General features: G+C 39.4%; 1 protein-coding gene across 3 annotated transcripts in view; it reads right to left on the bottom strand.

Annotated features, from left to right (window-relative positions):
• Nucleotides 1-23,448, bottom strand: part of ciita (class II, major histocompatibility complex, transactivator) — a 28,890-nt gene extending 5,442 nt beyond the window's left edge. Inside the window, exons 1-14 of one of the 3 annotated variants that reach the window (XM_036213331.1) lie at nucleotides 21,724-23,448; nucleotides 10,475-10,531; nucleotides 7,405-7,440; nucleotides 7,236-7,307; nucleotides 6,870-6,959; nucleotides 6,745-6,786; nucleotides 6,448-6,495; nucleotides 5,394-5,624; nucleotides 5,166-5,216; nucleotides 4,510-4,623; nucleotides 3,901-3,954; nucleotides 3,613-3,830; nucleotides 2,197-3,503; nucleotides 1,540-2,076 (exon numbers count right to left, since the gene is read on the bottom strand). In XM_036213331.1, coding sequence (XP_036069224.1) covers nucleotides 1,540-2,076; nucleotides 2,197-3,503; nucleotides 3,613-3,830; nucleotides 3,901-3,954; nucleotides 4,510-4,623; nucleotides 5,166-5,216; nucleotides 5,394-5,624; nucleotides 6,448-6,495; nucleotides 6,745-6,786; nucleotides 6,870-6,959; nucleotides 7,236-7,307; nucleotides 7,405-7,440; nucleotides 10,475-10,531; nucleotides 21,724-22,858 — 3,992 coding nt within the window. In that variant the 5' untranslated portion in view covers nucleotides 22,859-23,448. Of the gene's footprint in view, nucleotides 1-1,539; nucleotides 2,077-2,196; nucleotides 3,504-3,612; nucleotides 3,831-3,900; nucleotides 3,955-4,509; nucleotides 4,624-5,165; nucleotides 5,217-5,393; nucleotides 5,625-6,447; nucleotides 6,496-6,744; nucleotides 6,787-6,869; nucleotides 6,963-7,235; nucleotides 7,308-7,404; nucleotides 7,441-10,474; nucleotides 10,532-12,895; nucleotides 13,176-21,723 lie in introns of those variants that run through there. The other 2 variants (XM_024271856.2, XM_036213332.1) reach the window with 2 other exon arrangements.
• Nucleotides 23,449-23,668: the final 220 nt, after the last annotated feature.

Below are 23,668 nucleotides of genomic sequence, written 5' to 3'. Positions count from 1 at the left end.
CACCATGTTAAATATATGTGGATTCAATTTGAGACAGTGGGTAAATTAGGGTCATTTTTCCTGATCATTCATGTCAATATTTTCATATCTTAAACTAACATTCTTGTGGATTTCATCAACAGGTTTAAAATAAATCTTAATTCTAAAAAGATTGAATTTTCCATCATGTTTTTATGTTAATGGGGATTACAGGGTTAAAACCATAACCTTTGAACAATTTCAAAACATGTTTCACACAAATACACAAAAACAATATCCTTAAACACTAAAAGTGACATGAACATCCATTTTCTTGACCGCTTAGTCCCTTTCGGGGTCGCGGGGTGCCGGAGCCTATCCCGGCTACTGATGGGCGAAGGCGGGGTTCACCCTGGACAGGTCGCCAGTCCGTTGCAGGGCCTCAATCACACACCCATCCACTCTCACATTCACACCTAGGGGCAATTTAGAGTCACCAATGAACCTATGAAGCATGTTTTTGGACGGTGGGAGGAAGCCGGAGTCCCCGGTGAAAACCCACACATGCACGGGGAGAACATGCAAACTCCACACAGAAAGGTCCCAGCCGGGATTCGAACCGGGGCCTTCTTGCTGTGAGGCAAGAGCGCTAACCACTGCGCCACCGTGCAGCCCGTGACATGAACAAATCATAGAATTTCAATTCATCATCATAGATCTTACTGTGTAACCACAATGTTTAACTGCACTGATGGCTAAATCAATGATCCTTATATAACAATGGTTTGGTAAGTTTAGTAAAATATTCTGTAACTATAATTGTTTGACACTCAGGGGGGGGGGTTGAACCAAAAGCAGCTGTGACCACAGCTCACCCCTCCCCCAGGCATGAGTCAAAAGCGAGGAAACAAATTTCACACACCCAGGTGTGTGACAACTAATGGGACTTTCACTTTACACCAGAGTTATTTAAACTGAAAAAGACAAGGGTACCACCCATCTGACCTTTGGGGGGACACTTACTTCCACAATGAATCATATAAACCAAATTAAATAAATGGAACCACTGCACTTCCCTCTGTGACCACTAAGTGGTTTTTCACAAATTCAAGCCAGTCCCTGTTTATCCCAATGTAAAACTGCCAATCTTTCTTTGTTTAATCAGTTTGTTCTGACCTTTCTTGAACTTTACGCATACCCAACCAAAACTTTATTTTTCTACAACTGATGGAATTTCAGCTTTAAAGAGTCATGTTTAGACCTAACAAATGAATTGAGGTGCAAAGTTTTCAGATTGGTTTGCAGATTTCATGAACTTCATTTGACTCATTTTACTGTTTTCCAGTGTGGTTAAATCCATTTATTGCAAGCCCACACACTCACATTATTAACCTATTTAGTCCTTTTTCCAGTTTGATTAAACATTTTTTGAACAAATGAGTAATCACAATCCTCCTTTCAAATTAAAAGCCTAAAAAACTTCTACATTGGGATGATTTGTGATGTAAAGGCACTTCTGTTTTGCTCGTTTTCAGGTCAAATTCATCTGGTAGTGATAAATATGGTGCGTAGCAATTTTACCTGAATGAGTTGATGTTGTTGAGGCTCATCAGAGCTCTGAGTCCACTGATCTGTATCCCAGTGTTTTCCAAATCCAAGCAGAAGTTTCTGCCTTCGGCCCCTCCTCTCCGCAGAGCGTCTTTCATGGCAAACACATCAGGTGGACTGAAAGGAACCCCGTTAAACCTGAGTGATTCTGGAAGGTTTTCAGCCAGCTGAGTGGCCAGCTTTGTGCCTCCGGCACCTTTCTTACTGCTTTCTTGAGAAACGCTTGCTTCATAAACATAGTTGCAGAGCTCCAGGACCTGAGCAGGAACCAGGTTGGAGTAGGAAAGACCTGCCAGGTGTTTTGCGGCCAAACCCTGTCTGCTGGTCAGCGTATTTCTGAAGACAGTCTCTGTTTGTGAATGGAGGTGCTGGAGCTTTTCCTTTTTGTGGTACAGCAGCCCAACCACAATTCTCTGAGTGAGCTCCAGCTCCTCTTTTTTGGGCCGCCGCCGGCATTTCGCACCCGTTTGGAAAGGGAGGGCCTGGAGAAAGGAGCGGTCTAAGACATTCCTGAAAACACAAGATTAAGAACTTTAGGGGAATACAAAATCAAAAATGAAAGTAAACAGGAAAAGGGGCTTCCCGCCAACTGTGTCATTGGGAAAAGTTTCACTGCTGTGTTTAGCTTACCTTGAAAAAGACAAATGGACAGCCGCCAAATAACTCTGCAGAAAAGCGCAGGTCCAGACCAGAATGAGATCCTTACAATCAGCACTGTTGATATCTTTTCCTTTTTTCTCGCTCTGTCCTTCCACTCTTTTCTTCTCCAAATTTCTATTGTCTTCATTTGAGAGCCTCCTCCTTAGGTTCTGAGGATGGAGAATGCCCATGCCCATGCCGAAAACCTTGACTTTCGTTGGAATGGTTCGATCCCTGGGGATTGAGGAGGAGTTGGCTTTAACCCCTTCCCACGCCAAAGCACACAGCTGAAGCAGCAAGTCCTTACTATCACTTTCATCTCCATTCTTAGACAGATTATGTCTATTCTTATCGTCTTCCTGTTTTCCCAACTCTTTAGCTTTCTTGGATTTGTTCACCCTTCCTCTGGTTTTAATTGGGGACTTTCTCCTCAACATCCTTTCTTGAGAATTCTTTGAAAGTTCTGTTGGACTATCTTGCGTAGAGTCTGCAGAAGTCTGTGTCTGAGCGCTACCACATACAGTTGAGCCCCTTGCATGTTTTTCCATTTTCAGACAGACAACTTGATGACATAGTTCAGTCAAAGTTCTTGGCAGGTCCTCGGAGCTTCTGCCCTGCTCTAAAACCATGCACGCTAACCGGCAGAGCGCAGGGTTCCAGCACAGATGGTGCAGGTAGCTGCTACTTTTTAAGCACTCAAAAGCAGACGCCCTCAAGTCAGGATCGGTGAAATAATGAGTCAGGTAAGTCTCGATACTGTCTGAGGTGAAGCCACACACCTCCAGAAGGGCATCTACCCGTCGGAGTAGCTGACTGCCAGCGCCTCTCGGCCGGCTGGAGAGGAGCAGAGTGCATCCTGGGAGAAGGAGCCTCTGAAGAATGGCGGAGTACAGTTGCCTAACTGTGAAGGTCTGCATCTTGCTGTCTTTCTGCAGTAGAGTCACACAGTCTTTCTCCTGAGTTTGGAGTAGGCTCTCATAGTCCCGTAGCTCATCAAAGCCATCGAAAATGAGGAGGACGCGTTTCGGGGCTGCGAGAACTTGAGCGTATACTTCATCTGGATCAACACAACAAGGAGCAATGGAAGAAAGATCCAAAAGTAGGGTCTGAAGACTGTGCACCGGCTCCGTTAACGTGAGTCCTTTCCCATCAAGTAGGAAAACAAAGTCAAACTGAGGAAAAGAGTCCCTGGACCAGTCAAGACACAACTTCTTGATCAAAGTGGTCTTTCCCATTCCTGCGTTTCCGAGCAGCAAAATGCAACGTCTAGATTTCCCTTCGTTAGAGCTTTCAAAGATCTGGCAGGAAACGTAGAAACATAATTCCCAGTGAGCTAAATTCAACTTTATTCTCAATCTGCATGATGCGCCATTTGAAAAGCAGCCTCAATAAATGATGTAGACGTACCTGATTCAGCTGCAGGGAGTTTTTCAGTCTGTGTGTACGTCCAGTGATGGAAAACTCCTTGTCTGAACATTTGTTGGTGCTTTTTCCTAAGCGATAAATCTCTCTTTGGGTAACATGTGGGTCTACGTAATGAGACATAATGCTCAGGCCTTCCTCCATTTCCAGGCACAGTTGGTACATGTGGGATTTGGCTGCCTGAATGTAGTCCTTTACTCTCTCTGGAAGATAAAATCCAAATGGTTACCAAACTGCTCCAAAACTAAAAACACAAGAGAAGGTTTTCCTTACGGCAAATGTCCAGAATGCTGGGAGATTGAGGTGGTTCCTTCACTGGGGGCTGATCTGAAATGGAAATTGTATTAAGTTTGTGAACAAAGATGTCTCAACAAGTCGTCACATATTGACATTTGGTTATGGACTCTTCTACGTAACTTTTTGACGTTTTGGGTGTCCACAACACATAATTTTTTGACTTTGTGTAATCAAGGGTCCACAACCCTCAGGACTCGGTACCGGACGCAGTCTTCAGGACACAGATGGTACCCTAACCCAGTACTGGTACCTAATCCTTACCTGGCACCAGACACAATACCAGATGCAATACTGTACCTAACCTGGTACCAGACGTGGTACCTGATGCCAACAAGCCCAGACGTGATATTGGACGTGAACCAGTACCGGATTACGTTAACAGTGCACTCCGCGTCCCGGTACTGGACAGGTTCCGGTTCACGGCCCGGAGATTGGAACCGGTGATTTAATGGGAACAGCCAGCGCATCAAAAAATGAGTTAGGGACACCCAAGGGGTCTCTAACCAAACGTCAATAAGTGACGACTTAGGAATGAGAATATGTTGGTCTCAAAGGTGAAGGCCTGAGAGTGACCATGATCCTCACCACAACTAGGAGAACGAAGGGACACACAGGAGGAGGAAACAGCCTTGCTGGCTGTGTCTGATAGAGAACCCGGTGGGGATGAACTCATCAGAATCGGGGCTACAGCGCCACCCACTGCAAGTATAAGACAACAGAGTGAAGCACAGTCAATAGAAATCCATTATGTCATTAAGGCATTCCATTTGTATACCGCCTTTAAACTCTGAGCGAATCTAAAGTGTTTCACAAGTGTGCAAAGCTTTTTTAGAACACTAAAAAGCAAAAACTAAAATGTATAATATAAACTAGAATAAAAAATAAAAAAATATTCTCTAAAGCTACCTTAACTCTTATTCTTGTTTCCAAAACCAATTAATTCTGTCCACTGGTTTAGCTGAAGGGAGTTTGACTGCAATCAGGAGTTTAGGTGCTGCAGGAGTTTAGAACCCTTAACCCTGGAATATGGACAGATTTTTATGTTTATTTTTTTCTATATTTATCTTTATTTGCATTATTTCTGGCCCCCTGCAACCCAAGATGAACTAGCAAACAAAAAAATGTCATATAAACTTTAAAACTCCAGTATAAAATTGTTCTCTGGTTCTCTGGGGTTTAGTGTCTGATCCAAATGGAAACATCATGTCTACAGTAATTGCATCAGTGATGGATGTACTCACCAGGAGACAAAGGGGGTATTTGGCGATTGCAGGGAGGCGAGTCAGCATGAACTGTAACAAAGTTCGAGCAAAGATATGAAACATAAAAAAGACAACATTTTACAATTTAAAAAGGCAGAGAAACTAATAAAGTAATAGTAAACTCTTAACAGTTTTGTTTCTGTAAACTTTCCTACAACACAAGTTTGACCTTTTTGAACTTCCAAGTACATTCGTCCGTGAACTTACCTAGAATGTACGTTGGTGTAGTGGGAGTGTTTGGCAGTGGAAGTCTGATGACAGAAGAGTTGGGTGGAGGCAGCTGGACCAGTTGATACCCTGAGTTCTCAGGAATAGCGATGAACTGAATGGGAATTGGAGCGGCAGCCGGCGGCGGGTAAAAGCGAAGGATTTTTGGCGGAGTGTCGAGGAGGTCTGTCCTGCCGCTTCCCGGATTCTGCCCAGATTCTGCATCACTGCCTGCAAAAAAAAATGAAATGTTACATCCTACAAATAAAGTTTTTAAAGACCCACTTCGATCATCTTTGAATCTACTGTAAAATAGTTCCCAGTTGTCTTATAATTGTCATTATGCCATTTTAAGCCATTGTTTAGGACATAGTTTCTGCAGAGCAGCACTATTTTATTAGACCTTTGAATTGTGGGCAGAACCGTTGGTCAAGAGCAATCCCGCCCCCATTCCCCTCCCTATTGGGGGAAGGGCCAATTTTCTGTCACACATACGATCCTTTACAAATTACATTTTTTTCATCTGCTCTTGACTCAGAACAATATGAATTAAAAAAAAATGCAGAAATGCAATTTTGAACTACATTTTCTTAAAATGTGTCAGAAAAATGCCACAAGAACATCTTAAAAATATTAAAAATATATATACATATATATATATTTCATCAGAGTGGATCTTTAAACATTTCCAACAAACCAAAGTTTTGTATTAAATAAATTGCAAACATTTTTCACGTCAAAAACAGACCTAATGTGTGTAGAGAACTTTAAAAAGATGGAAGTTCATCTTTTGAATAATCAAAGTGACATTTGACATTTTAAAAATGAAACTTCCTGTTTCTGGATCTCTATTCTAGACCAACAAGGGAACTCAGTTAAACATGATCAGCAAGACCTATTTTCACTCTTAACTGAACCACGGCTACACATACGTGTGACACGCTTACTCTTTAGGCTGAAGACGTAACTGGGATAGGAATAAATATTCGGATATTTAAACAAACATAAACATTGTGGTGCTATATTGTTTCCAACACGAGTCAGGGAAACTTACTCAGGAGGAACGGCGTCTCTGTGTGTGGCTCTTTGGGTTGTGGTTGACCTACGAGAAAGAGGAAACACTTTTTAGAGATAGTTTTTTTACTTGGAAAGTTTCAACAGCTGCAAAACTAAAATTAACCTGAAGGTTATAGCTGTTGATTTTATGCCATGCTTTGTTGAGTAATTATGCTTTAATGGGACTCATAAAAAAGAAAATAAAAAACAAAGTTGTCATGTAGAAACTGCAATTTGCTTCAATATCCCAAAATGGAATATGGAAGTGAAATAAGTGAAAGTGTGGATTTGTCACCTGTTGCTCTGGCTTTTTTTGTAGTGTGTTTCTTATTGGTGCCTTTACAGAGAGAGAGAAAAGTATTTTGTGAAACAAATAACTGGAACATTTTGCACTTTAAGCCTAAATTTGTTTCCACTCACAAGTTCTTTCTTCACGTCTCTGTCTTTTTCTCTTTTTTGAATTTCCTGGCGGTTTCTTCGGCTCGATGAGGTCTAACGAGCTGGGGGTCTCTGCTGCCATGGCAACAAGAAAGAAGAAGTTTACAAAGTCAGTGAAGCAGTTCAATTTACAATGAACTGGAGAGGAAAAGTCGTAAGTACAAAACTGGTGAGGCCGACATCAATAAATGCCCAGTTACTGAAGGAGAGAGATAATTTTCCTAAATCTTTTATACTGGAAATCAGAAAACCTGGATATTTCAATCAAGAAAATTCACTTTTTCAAGTGCACATCATAACAAAGTTACTCACTCTTATTGAGTCACAGAGAAAAAAAGAAATGCTTACTTTGCGGACTGATGTCATCCATGTTGATTGAGCTGAAAACATTATCAAGTGCATTTGGATCCAGGAGGGACACTGGGATGCAACAAACAGAGAGGACGTGGAATTTAAACCTGCACTAATGTAAACCTCTAAATTGAAATAGTCTTTCAGAGATTTCGCTTTAGCTCACCCAAAAAGTTGTCATCCAGGAATTCAGACAAATCATCTGAAACAGAGAAAAACAACCGCCATCAGGTGAGACTTTTCTGGTACTTCAGTAACCTTTTCTTCCAAGATATTTTAATATTTTCAGTGGACCAACAATAAAAAGGAGATTAGCTTTGCCAAAATGTTCCAACTACAGACTAAGATCACTAGTTATCATAAATCTAAGATAGTAATATGACGTATGAATAATCATTTGATTTTTTTTGCATGCCGTTGTGGTTCTATGATAGCATCTCTTACATGCAAGGACACAAACATTTTCAGATTTAATCCGTTTATGCGAGCATCATCGCAGAAAGGATGACATCATCAGTAGAAAGTTTAATAAGATAAATGTGGAACTAAAATGCACATTTTTAAAGACCGACTCCAATCATCTTTTTGTTTATTGTAAAAGTTTTCGTAAGTGGTATTTTAATTACGATTATGCGATTTGAAGCAAAAAGAAAACTGTGAAAGACATAATTTCTATAGTAGTTCATTAGAAATTCCCCTCTTAGTTGTGGGCGGGGCCGTTGACAGGACGCAACCTGTTTCCCTCCTCATTACTGAGAGCTCTCTGTTTACATGGCCACCTACTTGCTTACAGTCCTCCCACCCCCAACCTAATATTACAAGACGTACATGGATTTAGTCGTCTACAAGTGGATGTGCCGGAATAGAACGGAGGAGGGAGCTTGTGCCCCACCCAGCATATTTTTTACAAAACAAACAAAATCTTTTTTAAAGCCATTTTTTCATCGGTCCCTGATTCACAATGATTTGAATGATAAAATAGTCAGAAATGTAATTTAGTGCTTGGTTTTCTTTATGCAAGTCCTCCACTATCAGAAAATTCTACAAGAATATGGAAAGAAAATAGACTCATCTGATTTGAGTGTGTTCAATTCTTGTAACACATACCATACAGTGTGTGTGTACTTGCAATTGTGCATTGACAAAATACAAAAAAAATGCAATTTACACATGCAAACATTTAAAATTCAACAGCTTAAACTAACTACACATACAAGTCTTTTTACTATAGTAGAAAATGGTTTTAAATATCATTTAAGTGAGTGTTAAATCAGAGGCTTTCTGGTTTGTGTTCATTCTGTATCATGCAAAGAGAGCCCAGATGAGTTGAATGTCTCCCTAAATCCCTGCAATAACTGTGGTTTACATTTAAAAGTAGACCTGTTTTTCATCTAATAATGTCGGCAGCCCCTCTATTTTGGATTTTCAGTCTTGTCCTGTGCACAGAGACTTCTCTCTAGATATCATGTTATGCAGATGATAAAATGTTTATATACTGCATAGTTATATGCTCAGAAACATCTTTCAAAACTGTTTAATTATGCACTTTAAAACAGCAAAACTTTCTGGCACCACACATTGCTTTAATGTTAGACAATATTGTCACGGATTGAGCTATGAAATAGGGATCTGATAGTTTACCCTCTGCTCTGGTGTTTAAAGGAAAATCTTTTAATCTGTTAAGACGATTTAAAGAAAAGGAAAATTCAATTGAACAAAGCTGCTGAAAACAAAATACAAGTACAAATTTATGTATGTATTTATGGCTCTGGTAAAATTGTTCCACCTGGAAAATGTAATCTTAATTTCATTTAGCGATTTTCTAAGTATTTGAACTCAGCAAAAGCAATATAACAAGTTTAACCATCTATTCTGTATGCTTAAAGTGTTTTTTGCTACAAGGAATAATAATCATGATTCTTCTGTGTGCATGTCTATTAGGAGCTAGCTCATAACAACCAGTTGCAGCATTTTTTTTAAAGTCATTGACTCCACTTTTGTCTCCTAACCTGATCTTCTTTAATTCTACAAAAAGACAGTTTCTGAAACTATTTGTATTTTTTTCCTTTTTCTTAACCAGGCTTGCCTTAGTTGTTTCAATTTAGCAATAGTCTTTACCTTTAAGAAGTAGCCAACGTAGGTAAGTGAGTCTCAAGCTACGTATTGTAAGAATATCCCTGCTAATTTGTCGATGAGGAAGAAAGTGATCATAAAACTCAATTGGAATTTGGTCCTTTTAATAAAAAGTTGGATCAGAGTCGCACTCTGTCGCCAGCATGACACACAATGTCCAGTAAAATGGACTTCATAGATTTATCCCGAGGCGGGCCCCGTGTGGCTTCAGACCAATGTCTGAAAGGACAGAGGAATTCCTCCACCCACCCCAAAATGGCTCAGCTGTTCAGCTTTGTCTTTCAGTGGAAAAGTACCGATGAGGTCCTTGAAGCACCCCCTAACCAGTTTCAACTGGTCTGGAGCTCCATGTTGGTCAATGTAAAAATGAACTAAAAGTCTAATATTGTATGAAAGTATAAAAAGCTTTCATTTAGTATAAGAAATCCTTTAGTATACACCCACGTTCAAGAACGCACTAAACACGGGTTCTTGAATGGCTGTATACTCTCTCGTGTTCACACTGGACAAACAGGGATGGGCTTCTTCTTCTTTATCTACCACTGCATGTCTGCCACCTAAGTGGTGCACCGGGTTTTTCTGATATATGAAAGACTTGGTGTCATATAATTCCATCCGGGCTAACTGAAATGACTAATTTCTCCTGCATGATAAATTTACAAACTGTTGGCACTCCCGTATATGAAAAGGGATTCCATGCATACAACATTATCAAATCAGAGTCTCTAATTGGTCAAAGTTCGACCTGGTTTAACTTTCAACCTGTGTTTAGTTTGAGAGTGATTGTGAGAGGAAGCCTCAAAACACGCGTTTACATAGACTTTTCATTGGAAATAGCCCCTTGAATGTGTGTTGCAGAGGTCGGTGTGAACTTAGCATCAGACATATGTGGTGGAAAGAATTCAGAAATTTTCAGAATAAAACATCCTTCAGAATCAGACAACAAATTAAATGGTAATAATATAAATTAACTCACTTTAACAGACTATTTCCCTATTTCTCGATCAGTATCTTTGTGAAGCTGAGCCACATACAACTGAAACAAGACTTTCTCCTCAGAAGAACATTCAGGGACCGTAGAAAAAAAGTGTTTTGATACTCACCAGGAAGAATGTCTGAATGGATAAACGTATCCTGATCTCCTTCCTGCATCTTGGCCTCTAGTAACACCAAACAAACACACAAACGGAGAGCAAATGTCATTGAAATCAACCAGGAGGGAAGGTAGCAAGTGATAAGTCATAACAGGGAAGTAGCAGCAGAAATAATTACATAATCCTCATAATATCCACTGGCGTTTTCAATTGCTTTTCTCCTCCAACTCTTAAGGTCAATTTTAAAGTTTTAAACAAAATAGACATGATACTGTATCTTTTTTAAGTGTGACAAAAACCTAACATTTAAAAATATAGATTTTGCTGTTTAATCAATTTTTTTTAAGACTGTATTTGTATCTTCTGAGTGTTATGGTTAGATTTTTTTGTGGTTAGAATGTAAAAACACACAAATACAGACAGGATTTAAGTCTATAAAAACATGTCAGTTTATTTATGATAGCTGTTAATGTATGTTCAAGACGAAGACAAAGGAACAAAAATTAAATCCAAACTTTAAGTGAAAACAGATATAGTAAGTGCAAAGGCAAAAGGAAGACATGGATTTTTGTTTTTGGAAATTTACATTTTTCAAGAAAGTGGAGGCTGTATTTTTAAAGCTATTTGCATTTTTTAAAATTAATTTTCACTTGGGCTTCTTTAGCCCTACGATTAAGAAGATCCACTAGGAATCAGAAAACAATAGAAAAAGTCAAGACACACCCTGTGCTACAACAGGCATCCAGGAAGCGTGTCGAGTTTTTACCAGGAAATTGTGCCACAAAAAGGTAGAAAAGGTTAGGGTCTCACAGCAAAAATAGATTCAAAGTTTGTCCTTTAATGACACAAGCGGCCCAGGAAGTCAACAGATGAGTTAAAAATCAATGAGTGCCATTCAGATAAGCAAAGTGAAAGTTGGCTCTCACTTGACTGGCTACTCATTTCTGAATCATAATAAATGCCAAGTCACAAACACTTGATATTTAGCAAAAAATAAAAGCAAGTAGCTGTAAAAATATTGTAGATTTTATTTGAAGTTGGTCAAAAACACAATGGAGTAGCGTGTTCTAGTTTGGGTTGAGGTGTTTAATTCAAACTTGTTTCCTTTGGGGTTTTCCTAACTTTTCAATGTCATCATTGAAGTGGCTTGCAGTGCAGTGCAGCCAAAGGCGACACACCTTTAGCCATGCGGCCTGTGAATCCCGGGGGTTTTGCTTCATCAGATCTGTAACCTGAGACGGAATGGCACAGCCAAACAAAATGTACGCCAAAAGAAAACAAAGCAGTCCATGGAAGCCAAACCACAAAGTATCTCAAGCGAAACAGTCATAAATGGTTATTTTTGCTCTAGTCGAGTTTTTTTTCTTCTAATACAGTAAATCAATCGCTTTTTTTATACTGCGCCTGAATATGCAGTATATTAAAACTCAAAACATTAGAGAGAGCCCGCCCCCACTTCCTATTATCCATCTGTTTGCACTCTTTTCCGCTAGCTTACAGCCCTCAACCTAACATCAGTGGTGCACGTCCGACAGTTTTGAGTCGAGGAAAACAAAGACGTTCATGGATCTATTTGTCTACAAGTGGATGCATAAGAATGGCTACACCTTTTATCAACAGCACTTTTTCATCTGCTCCTGATTTACAATTATTTGAATAAAGAAATACTCGGAAACGCAATTTTTTTGGACAATTTCTTAGTCATAGCCAGCCAGTGTTTCATGCTGTCTAAAGTCCCCCCCAAAAGAATAAGTCAGTTTTATTGATCCTGTGTTCACTTAAAGCCCTTTGTCTTTACGTAACTTTTAGCCTGTAATTTACAGTGATTACCATCCGCCCACATCACCAAGACAGCTGCGCAAATGTTGGATTTCTTGCAATTGCGCCCGATGACCTCATTGCGCACACACATGGTCAAGCTCGCCACGCCCTACAGGAGCCAATTCAAATTGAAAGAATCGGCTTTAGACCAGTTGATAAGATCAAACACAAAAGCTTTCATTTATTCTTCAAAGCACTTTGCGCGTTCTGGTGAAAAACGGCGAGCACGAGCAGTACAAGTTACCAAAGTTTCCAGAGCTCGCAAAAAGTCAAACGCAAGATAAATAAATATTAAACTACTATAAGTGCAACTAAGACAAATACTTATGTTTTTTCCCTTTCTTTTCATCCAAAAACAAACATTTATTTGTATTTTCTCTTTTGTGATCACCAAAGACGCACCTCACAAAGAGCGCATCTTTGGAATCCAACTCTTAAATAAGTAACTTCCGTCAAATAGTTGTAGAAAAATCCTTAAAATCACCCCCTAGTCCAAATACGCGCACATGCATGAAGAAAACAGCGATAATAAGACATTTTTTAGTTCTTGCGCACCTTGGACACATCCACCATGCGCCATTAAAGTTTGGAAACATTTTGGAGCTGTACCTGTCGCGCAGCAAGATGCCCCGGTCCTCTCTGCTTTTCTTTTTAATTTCTTTTTATGACGAATTCCCATCCGAACTGTGTTTAACCAGCCTCAAGTGCCAGCTTCTGCTATCCTTAGATGACCCAGTACAGTACAGTCTTTGCGCGCAATGTTGCTTTTACTTTCGCTTTCCCGCTGATGCAGAGCCAGTGCGGAGGGCTTGGTTTTCCCCACCGAGGAGCAGCAACATCAGCAACAGCCATTTTCTGACATCAGCTCACAAAATAAATATTATTTCACTAAATGTTAAACGTAATCAAATCAAATCTGCGCAAAGTTTACAAAAAGCAGAAAATCCACTTCCTAAATTAACAAATAAACCAAATTAAAATTGGATTTTTATTCTCTAAAATAATTCCTTAATGCACTCAAATTTGTCATTGGATATCTGGCTTAGTTTTTCATGAGGTGGGATAGTAGACTCATTCTCTGTCATGTTTTTGCTTCAGTGACCAAGAATGTCTGAAATGTTGTTAATGTTTACTAAATTAAAGAAAAGAAGGTTTGTCTCTCTATTTTTTGCCTTTTGTTTCTGTTCTTGTTTCTATCTCCCCTCCTATTGCAATTTTAATCGTCATATTTTTGCATTTATTCCTCTTTATGTGCATCATCTTGGCATTTTATTTAGTCATTTCTAATTTATTTTATTTTATGTTAAATCATAAAACCCTGTTGTAAAAAGGCTACTCGAGTTGGAGCTTGACCTAATTTAGTTTTGTTCCTTTTCTTGTCGAGGGAAAACCTGTTTGAAGAAAAAACACTCTGGGTGTGTTTTCAGAGTCCATTTACGTTCACGAAGTGCAAGTCTGTGTTAATGACCTTGTGAAATGTTTGTGTAGTGCATAAAAAACAGGAACCTTTTCAAAATAGTATATCCACAAATGCTTAAAACAGAAATGTTCTGGTTTTTTTTGTTTGTTTGTTTTTTTGCATATTTAGGACAAAACTACACATTGCTGAGTTGTTTAGAAGGCATTGTGCATTACTTCACAACAATAATGAGGCACATAGACATGTGTTAAACCTTGACCAATCAGGGTGCTTAATCAGTGTCTGTTCATGACCCCTTCTAGAGGTTTCCTTATTTAAAATCCCACATTGATCCCCTATGGATCTATGTTGTTTCTTAGCCAAAATCCAAAAACCTGTATTGTTTTCTGGGACATAGTTCCTGCAGTAGATGATACGTGGGATCATCAGCACTGGGCAACCCCGCCCCCTTCCTCATTGCGAGCATGGCAGAGAGCGTGTGGCCAACTACATCACAAATAAACACTTTCAAATGTCAGTTTTAAACACCATAATAATTTGAGAAAGAATTACTCAGAAATGCACTTTGAAGCTTAATTTTCTTCATTTGTCCTCCATCATCACAGAAATGTGACAAGAACAAATAAAGGAATATTGACCTGACTCTTGATTTACCTTTTAATTATTGTCATGCAGTTCATTTTAATTGCATTTTATTGTAATTTTATTTTTTATTGTTTTAACTGTATTTTATTTTCTAGTGTTGATGCCTTCGGCTCAGGTCTCCCTGAAACAGAGGTCTAATCTCAATGGGATTTCCTGTTAAAACAAAGGCTTGATAAAAAATATATATATATATATCAAAAACGCTGTTTTTATTGGAAGGATTTCAAGGTTACAGAATACATCTATATTGTGAAATTGCTTCTAAGTTTGATGTTTTTAGAAATTTTATTAAAAAAAAATAACGATTAAAGTTTTTATTTGTACTATTTTTTTTATTTTTTTTTAATTTGTATTCATAAAGACAAGTTGTAACTTCACTGGCACTGTAATGATTAACAGTAGACTGTGGAAGGATGGAAAGACTTGGCAGACCAAAACGTACTGTGAGGATTTGCAGGGAATAGGGGTCTTTAAGGCCCGGTCCCACAGGATTTGATGGCCATATCACGGGTAAAAAAATTAGGAAAATTTACCACATGCACTTAGACGCGCTAACTTCATGCATGTTCGTGGACACTGGAGTCCATTCCACTGCCACTCCACTGCCCGAGCACTGCTTAATCACGTGCAAGTGCGTCCTCCCGCACTCAGCTACTCTAAGCAGAACAAACGCACACTGGCCGGGAAAACAGCCGTGCTATAGCCGTGCACGAACGGGGAATTTCTGTGTCTAACCGTGTTTGTCGGCGTTTGCTCCATGGCTCAATCTTGCACTGAAACTGCTGTTGCACTGCTGTTCAACGGCCATTGCACGGCTGTAACACTGGTACCACACGCACTCACCTGCGGTCTAAATTTTTGTGCAGTTCAATAATTCTTTCCGCATGTAACTGCAGCCAAATTTTATACCGCGTGTATGCGCATCGAATCAGCTGCCACATCTTGGCCATTGCACTGCCACTCCACTGCGTACAGCGTCTGTACCACGGGGATGAAATTTCTTCCGTGCTCCAGCCGTGATATGGTAGTGAAAGCCAGTAGGACCGGGCCTTTAACTCCTGTTCTCCATTAGTCTGGAACATTTCGGAGCTCCAGTCGTAGTGTATCTGGTGCCTGTTGTAGTGGTGATCCTGGAATCAGGTGGTGCATCCTGGAAGTAAGGGCTAACCGAGGTGGCCTGGGGGGCTTAGGCAGCTGATACGTACCAGAGTTGTGTCAAGGTCCCTGCCAGAATTTGTATCCCCCTCTCATGGATGTTCACAATGACTCTTTTTTGGATGCCGCTGATGGTTTATCTTTCATGTTTGTCATGGTTGTTTAAAGTTTTTCACTTCTTCCATGTTAAACAACAACAACAGTCAGTGACAAAAACAAAACAAAAAACGATTTGTTGGGTAATTTTGGATAGGAAACACACACATGACACTGACATTTTCCAACAGACAATTAATAATTGTTGTCTAAAATCATCTGAACAAGCCTAGGAGTCCTATCTAACACAGGGATACAAATTTAAAAAGTGGCACAGCGCTGGCAGTCCAAGCGAGCTGCGGCCCAGGCGATGGAGGCTCAGGAGGGGAAACTGCGTAGTACTTTAGATATGTTTTATGGAGATAAAAATATTTTGTGATGTTTAGAAGTGTAATTCTTCATATAAAATGACATAAAAGTAAATAAATTTGAGTGTTTTTTTCTTTTAATGTATAGTTTATTTCTAACTTGTATAATTTTGACATGATATATTTTTATTGAGAGCAAAATACTGAAAGTTTTTCAAGGTTTAAGTTGATTCATTTTGAAATAATATTCCTGCTTGTTTTTATTCATAGTGATGTTAAAAAGTTACTTTTTTAAAGTTTCAAAAATGTAGTTTTAGAGTGTTTAATGAATGTTTATCCGGTTCAGCCTAAGGTGTGTTTGGGATTTTGGCCCCCTGTGCAATTGAGTTTGACACCCCTGCGGTAGAAGGACTCGTTGGTGAAATATTTTGGACAGACAAAAAGACGTACTCCTTGAGCAAATACATTTAATAATTTTATATAATTCCCATCTATTTAAAGGTAAATTAAAGCTTGTTTTTGTCATTGTTTTGTTTTGTGTATGGATTGGACAGAAAAGAGAGAGAGTAAGCTAACTTTGTTTAAAGAACTGTGAGAGGGTAAAAGGGGAAGTATGGCCGAATATAGACTTGGGCAAGGGGGAACAATGCCCCATTTAAATGCTATGACAACCCCCCCCAAAAAAAGTGATGCCAGCAAAATTCACAATTAACTAAAGAAATAAAAAGCAAAAAAATTTAAAAATATCCACAAAAAATCAAATTAAAGACAAATAAGGAAAAAACCCATAAAGATGGACAGTCAAAAACATATATAAATGCAAATAAAAATGCAGCTTGGCACAAACCAGTGTCCTACTTGTGCCTGTCCCAAGCCTGGTCAATATAGTGGGTAGTGTTATTAAGAAGCATTTAATATAAAACCTATGGACAGATGAACTGATATGGTCATAGTATGGGTCTCTAGGCATTCAAGGCACAATCCTGTATTTTCAAGGCACAGGAGGGCCATAGAAGGCCATGACGGGTCTTGTCCGACGACCCAGACTTGATTTAGCTCATTGCACGGCCTTGGAAGCTAACCCAGGTCTCCTTCATGCCTGTCCTGCACCCAGACAACTGAGTCATCCAGTACAAGTACTAAAGAGTGCAGTCCAGATTTGGTAGGCGGCGTCATAAATCTCTGTTTACACAATCAATGTGAATCATCTCATTCTGACACAGAGGAAAGTGGCTTTTCATGTCAGCTGTGCACCAAAACACAACACATTACTAACGGTGAGTTTGACATAATGGAGAAAAGCAGCTTTTCTCAGCCTCAGAATCCGCTGGAGTGACGTTAATTGCATAAACCGTTGAAGATTTACAGTTGTCGAAACACTGGAGTTAGAGCTCCGGTGTTGGAGGGTTAAGTGTTAGTGCAAATTTGTGTTCAGAAATTATCATCTGATACTTAATTTATCATCCCATTTTAATGTTGGAAGTGTAACTTGTAGGCTAAAGCTACATCTAAGTTTATTTATTTTAGAAAGTTTTACTTAAAGTTTGTTTACATCACATCATGGATGGTTATGTCTGATTAAACCTTTCACGAACTGCAGATTGAAGTTGGTACTGTTTTTTTCCGCATTGTAAAATGCACTTAAAAGTGTTAATCATTAAAAAAAAGGGCCTCATAATCTAGAGGGGATTATATAAGGGTTATTTTTAGCTATGTTTATTGATGTAGAAGCAATTTTGAGAAGTACACAGCACTCTTTCAAAATGTTTGGTTTGGTGACATTGTGTATACACTAACGCGGCTAACATGGCTAACATGTAGTGGATTGAGAATTAGCGTAGTCACGGTACCATTTGTTTTAGTGGTATTGGTGGGTTTTTTGTATATATTGTAAACAAGATAGGTAGTTACTGGTATTTTGAATACGCCAACGCGACAAACGCGACTAACGTGGCTAACGTGGCTAACATTGCTAAACTGGCTAACGTGTAGCGTCTCACAAACAAGGTCTAGAGTTACAGTTGGGAAAGTCTGACAGACAGACTTATCTTTGACTTGTCTCGCTTATAGTGTGGTGCATCTTATATATGACATAAGATCAATAATAGACCATTCATTTATAGTCCAGTGTGTGCTAGACTGTGGAAAATATGATACTCGTCTTCTTTGTCTGTATTTAATTGATGCTTTTTTTTGTTTTGAAAATGTTAACAAACAAATCATCCAGATATGTTATGCATTTGACCTGCTAATTTGAAAACTTTAACATCTTTTTACTAACAGGGACGTCAGTATAGCTCTGGATGAGAGTCAGCCTGCTTGTTATCTGTGATTTTTTTAACATTCTGAGGGTATTCGTACAAACTTTTTAAAATCCAACAGCTTTTATGGCAAAGAACTGCCTGTTCTGGTAAATAATTGAACAACACAAAATATTCCTTGTTAAAAATTACTTTTTGCCCTTTGGCTAAAACAATAATCAGGCTGTTGCTTTTATCTTTAACTAACCTTTCAATCGGTCTAAATCAGTACTTCGCCCCTTTGCAACATAGCCAGAGAGCAGTCTGGTTTCAAGTCTTTCCTCTTCCGATAAACGTATTATTCATGATAGCTAAATGGTTTACTAAAAGGGGGCGTGGTCTTCCTTGGGTCTGGATCATCCTTGCCGGGTGTGTTGCATTCCGCAACACATAAAAGACTAGCTGGATAAAATCAATGCAGGACACCTAGAGTCTAGTAGCATTTGTAGTGTGACAGATCAGAGCTGTTGATGAATGCATGAACATAAACAGAGCAGCGAGGAAAGCTGCCTGTGCCCGACACCTCCTCTAATAGAAACATAGCTGTAGGTGTGGTTGACGACTTATGGTAGCCTTAACAACCTTTACCAAACAAACACTGTAGATGTGGTTTGGAATGGAAAATATGTCCACTGAAGGGAAACGAGCTCTGAAAGAGCCATTGAGGAAAGGTGCCGACTTTAATTCTACAGACTACAAAAACAAACAGAGGAAGGACTGAGTTGGTAGAGGCAGTCATCTAAAGTCTACTATCTTTGGTAATATCACATAGAAAAGAGGAGAGTTCAATGCATTCTTTTTAGGTGGGCTTTTAAAAATGTGCTCTTGCTAAAAATATATATATTAGTGTTCAAAACTGTTAAACGGGCAGGTAAAGTACCAAGGTGGGGTCAACTCAGCCAACTCCGTCAGTTTAATCTGAATTTAGCAGAGAACTGAATTTCAAAGTAAAATGCTAAGAAAGCTGGTTGTCCTGGCACAAAGCCCTGAGGGACACCATGGCTGACTCTGGTATTTAAAAGTGACTAATTGCTGACATGAATAGATAATGAATAGATCAATCTGAGTTGAATCAGCTTGATATACTCGTACTTCTCGTGTTTTCTGTGTTTTTAGCATGTTCTTGTGGCAATTTTTAGTAACGGAGGACATACATAAGGGAATTAAATGTTAAATTGCCTTTCTGAATATTTAAATAGTTGTGAATCAGGAGCAAACAAAAAATGTAGTTGATCATGTTTACCATCTTTGTCTAACCGCTAACGTCAAGACGAAAGTGTGAGGGGTTGTAAGCTAGCATGTAAACAGAGAGCTCTCAGTAACAGGGAGGGGAAGGGTGAGGGTGCTCTACATCAACCCTCTCACCCACAACTTATAGGTGAATTTCTAATGAACTGTTGTCACTCTGCAGAAACTATGTCCTGGAAAGCGACACAGGTTTACAGGCTTTGGATATTTGCCAAAAACTGCATAATTATAATCAAAAGACCATTGGGAACACTTTTTAAATAGATCCAAAGATGATCGGTGTGGGTCTTATATAAAAACACATTTGACCTTGTGTAATAGAATTCTCTAATTAATTTTATTTGTGACTGAACTCTGTCAGAACAAAATCAAGAAACTGCCAGTGACTATGTACCATGAACTAGTGTTGATTCTGAGCCATGCTTGGGTGCTGTCATTCTGGCCTGTTTGGTCCCAAATTGAGTATCTACTTAAAAGACAGTTGACTTTGTTTTCTTATGTTTGATAACTCATTTATTGTCTGGTTTGGACCAAACAGATCAACCAGTTTGAGCAGTTTTTGGCATGAGATGTTCCACTGACATGTGCCAAAAAAAGCAAAATGTTAGCAAACGCCGTGTAGTTCACAGGTGAAGCATGTTCTCAAAAATGATGGTCAAACCAGATGTCCTTTTGTCATGCAACATGGCCTCCAAAACAAGCAGCTTTTGTATCCATGTGACCAGAGGATTCTGTCTGCTGTGGTGTGAAAGTGAATCCACATTATAATTCTCAGTGTTTTCTCCTGTGCCCTGTACTGTACAAGCATGGGATCAATATTAATGTTTGACTTAATGTCTTCTTTCACGCGGCTCCTTCCAAGACCAAAGGCAAATGGCACAAAGGCACAATCATTTACTGCTGATCTCACTCAGACACCAGCAGGTCGTTTCAAACGGAAAGCACCTGATCTACCTGTTTACCTGTTTGGTCAACCACATAACAAGTCATTATGTCATTCAACTGATACTAGTTTCTCAGAACTATCACTGTTGTTTTTAGGTGTGCGTTCAAGTCATCTAAACTTTTAAAGGTTTTTAGGCTGTTTTGGAGCTAGGCTAATATTTACACGCTAGCTGTTTTTGCTAATTTAGTCTTCTCAGTTTGTTTTAGGCTATTTTGAAGTTCAGCTACTTTTTCAGCTACATGCTAGCTGTTTAGGCTAACCTACGGTTTCTTAGGCTAATTTGTCATTTAGCTAATATTTTTGTTGGCTATCAGCATTAGAGTTTTCAGCTATTAGCTTCAGTGATTTCAGCTATCATCTTCAGTGGTCAAATTCAGCTTACAGCATTCACACTAGCATTATCGCAGGTAATGCTACATAATTACTTCATAATTATGTTAAAAAGTTACGGTTTTAAAGTTTTAAAAATTTAGTTTTAGAGTGTTTGATAAATGTTTATCCTGTTTGGCACACCACCTAAGGTGTGTTTTGGATTTTGGTCCCTTCTAATGAACTACTGCTGCTCTGCAGAAAATATTTTTCAGGAAAATTACAGCTATCCTTTTTTCTAAAAACAGCATAATCTGAATAAAAATGCAAAATATCTCAAAAGAGGGTCAGAGCCATCACTCTATGAAGCTGCATCACAAACGCAGACTGACACTAATCCAAGATGAATTAATAAACTATTCATGCAGCCGTGGTTGAAATCGAAAATGAAAGCAGCTTGAATCAAACATAAATGGTGCAGAGTCTTGCTACCCCTTCAGGTGCCCGAGGGAGTGCAGGGAGGGAGGAGGGTGAGGCAATGAGAGAGGTTGAGGAAAGTACCTGGAGATTGTGGAGGTAAAAAAAAAAATAAAAAGGAAAACAAACGTGTGGTGCCAACACTCAAATGATTCTGATATGCAGCCTTTCCCATAATTTCTGGTATTTCTGGTTATATTAACACTTTAACACCAGAGCTCCAGTGTTTATGTTCTTTGATTTACTGTAATCTTTTAATTGTTAACACGATCAACGTAAATTCAGTCGATTCTGAAGGAGAAAAGTGGCGTTACATTAATCGTGCAAGCAGTTGAAAAGTTACAAAATGTTAAAGATTTTAAGCGTCACCGGTGACGCCTCAGGTGTTAAAGATTAACAGTTGCAGATGAGAAGAAAAGAAGTTATTCAAGTTATAGTGAAAAAAACTGATGTCAGCGCTTTGACAAACCACAAACTTCATGTTGCAGATAAAGCGATGAGGTTTAATTCCAATAAATCGAGCATGAACTTACCGTGGTATGACTTTACGCTCTCAGGGGGTGCTCTGTCAGTGCGGCATGGTGGTGGTGCATTGGATTCATTCCAGCAACAACTAAGGCTCTCTTTGTTGATGGGATCTGAGTACGAGTTTTCTTTGGTGGTGTTTTCAAAGTCCGTCAGTAAGTGAAGCAAATCTCCACTGATGCTTTCCAGGAGTGGATAGTTTCTTCTATGTTTTGCATCCATCAAACTGAGCTGCTCATCGATCCCTTCTGTTGTCCTGTCAGCCAAACTCAAGACCCAAGGGTTGTCAGTGATATCATTTGTTTCAGCCGCTCGACAGGCTTCAACAGGTGAGTCAGTTCCTGCTTCTTCCTCCAGCTCGCAGGTATCGATGTTCAGCCCTGCTGAACTGTCAGCTGCAGACGAGTAAAAGTCTCCAAAGTGCAGATCAAGTGTGTCGCTCAAGCATGGATCTATGAATCCCAACGAGGTACAGTTAAATTTGGCAGCTTCCCACTCTGTTTCCTCCTCCATGTCCAGGAACGAGTGTTGTCCCGCTCGGTCGGACACCATGCTGTCACCTGTTGCACAAGCAGCCGTACAGGGAACCAAAGACAGCAACATATCCCTTCCTTTGTGCCAGTTCTGCCACAGAGGTACAGCTATCCTCCTTGCAGCTTCTTCTAACCACTCCTCACCATTCTCCGAATTCCCTGTCTCGAGTCTTTCACTATCATTTCCAAGCTTCTGCATGTATTCTTCACCAATCAGCAGTTCTTGTGTTTCATCACTGAATCTGAGATTGTGTTGGTAGGTGGGCAAGAAGCTTAGAAGTGTGTCCTTCTCCTCCATCAGTTCCTGCATCAGTTTGGGATTGCAGTTGTGCAGGAGCATCGTGGACCCTAAACTGGTCTCCAAATCTTCAGACAACGAAAGGTGACCAACAGAAGATCTCAACCATTTTCCGCTCCGGCCCAGCGCGTCGTTCGTCTCCTGGTCTCCTGGTTTATCAAGTCGCCACAGCTTCAGGTTGTGCCTGTACCCCTCCGAGATGACCTGCTCTGTCACCAAACCGTCCAGCAGAGCGTGGACATCCGCAGGTGGTGCCCAGGTCAGAAACGACCGGACTGTATCCAGAACTTCGGCAAACCGAGCCATAGTCATAAAGATATTTCAAAATGCATCGTTCTCTAATTACAATAGCTGTCACATGCATTTTTTTTTTTAAAGGGACGCTGTGCTTTTATTCGGGAGGCGTTCTTATTAACAGGGGAGGTGTCACCAGAGGGACGGTCTGGTCAGAGAATCTGTTGGTGATCAGAAGATAGACTAGAGGATGTGATACGATCTCATTCTGTTTTTTAGTGGGAAGTGAAGTTGCTTAATTCCTTAATAAGAGAACATGACAGGCTGCTGGGGGGGAGGGGGGCATCATTTCTGTTTCCCACTTTCACTTTCCTACAAAAAGTCCCCTCACTTGTTTACAGCTGCCTGAAAAAAAAAACAAACACTTTTTTATGAACTTCAACTTCCTAAAAAATGTTGAAATTCGTTTTCTTCTTTTTATTTTTTCTAAATAATTGCTAAAAGGGATCAACCATTCATGGAAAACAGGAACCAATTCACACAACTTTTTTTTCCCAATGAGACTCAAGTTCATTGAAATGAAAAAATGGTGCAAATTATATTTTATATTCTTGGAATTTAAAACTGGCTATAGCTTCTGCTGAAAAACAGATCAGCAGGTTTTGATCTTAAACGTTACTGGTGCATGATGGGAGTTGAAACATGACACGATGCAGTTTGAAACATTGCAAAGATGTTCCAAATAGAAGATTATTTAGTCTTTTTTTCTCTAGTCAGCACCACTTATAATCACTTTTTAACGATTTTATTTAAACGAAATTTCAAGAAACTTTTGATTTTAATTGCAATTTTTAGATTTTATTTATTTTTTGTTGCAATATGTGTCGT

Source organism: Oryzias melastigma, linkage group LG8 (genome assembly GCF_002922805.2).
Source record: "Oryzias melastigma strain HK-1 linkage group LG8, ASM292280v2, whole genome shotgun sequence".
Classification (NCBI taxonomy): domain Eukaryota; kingdom Metazoa; phylum Chordata; class Actinopteri; order Beloniformes; family Adrianichthyidae; genus Oryzias; species Oryzias melastigma.
This window is presented reverse-complemented; position numbering and strand designations above follow the sequence as displayed.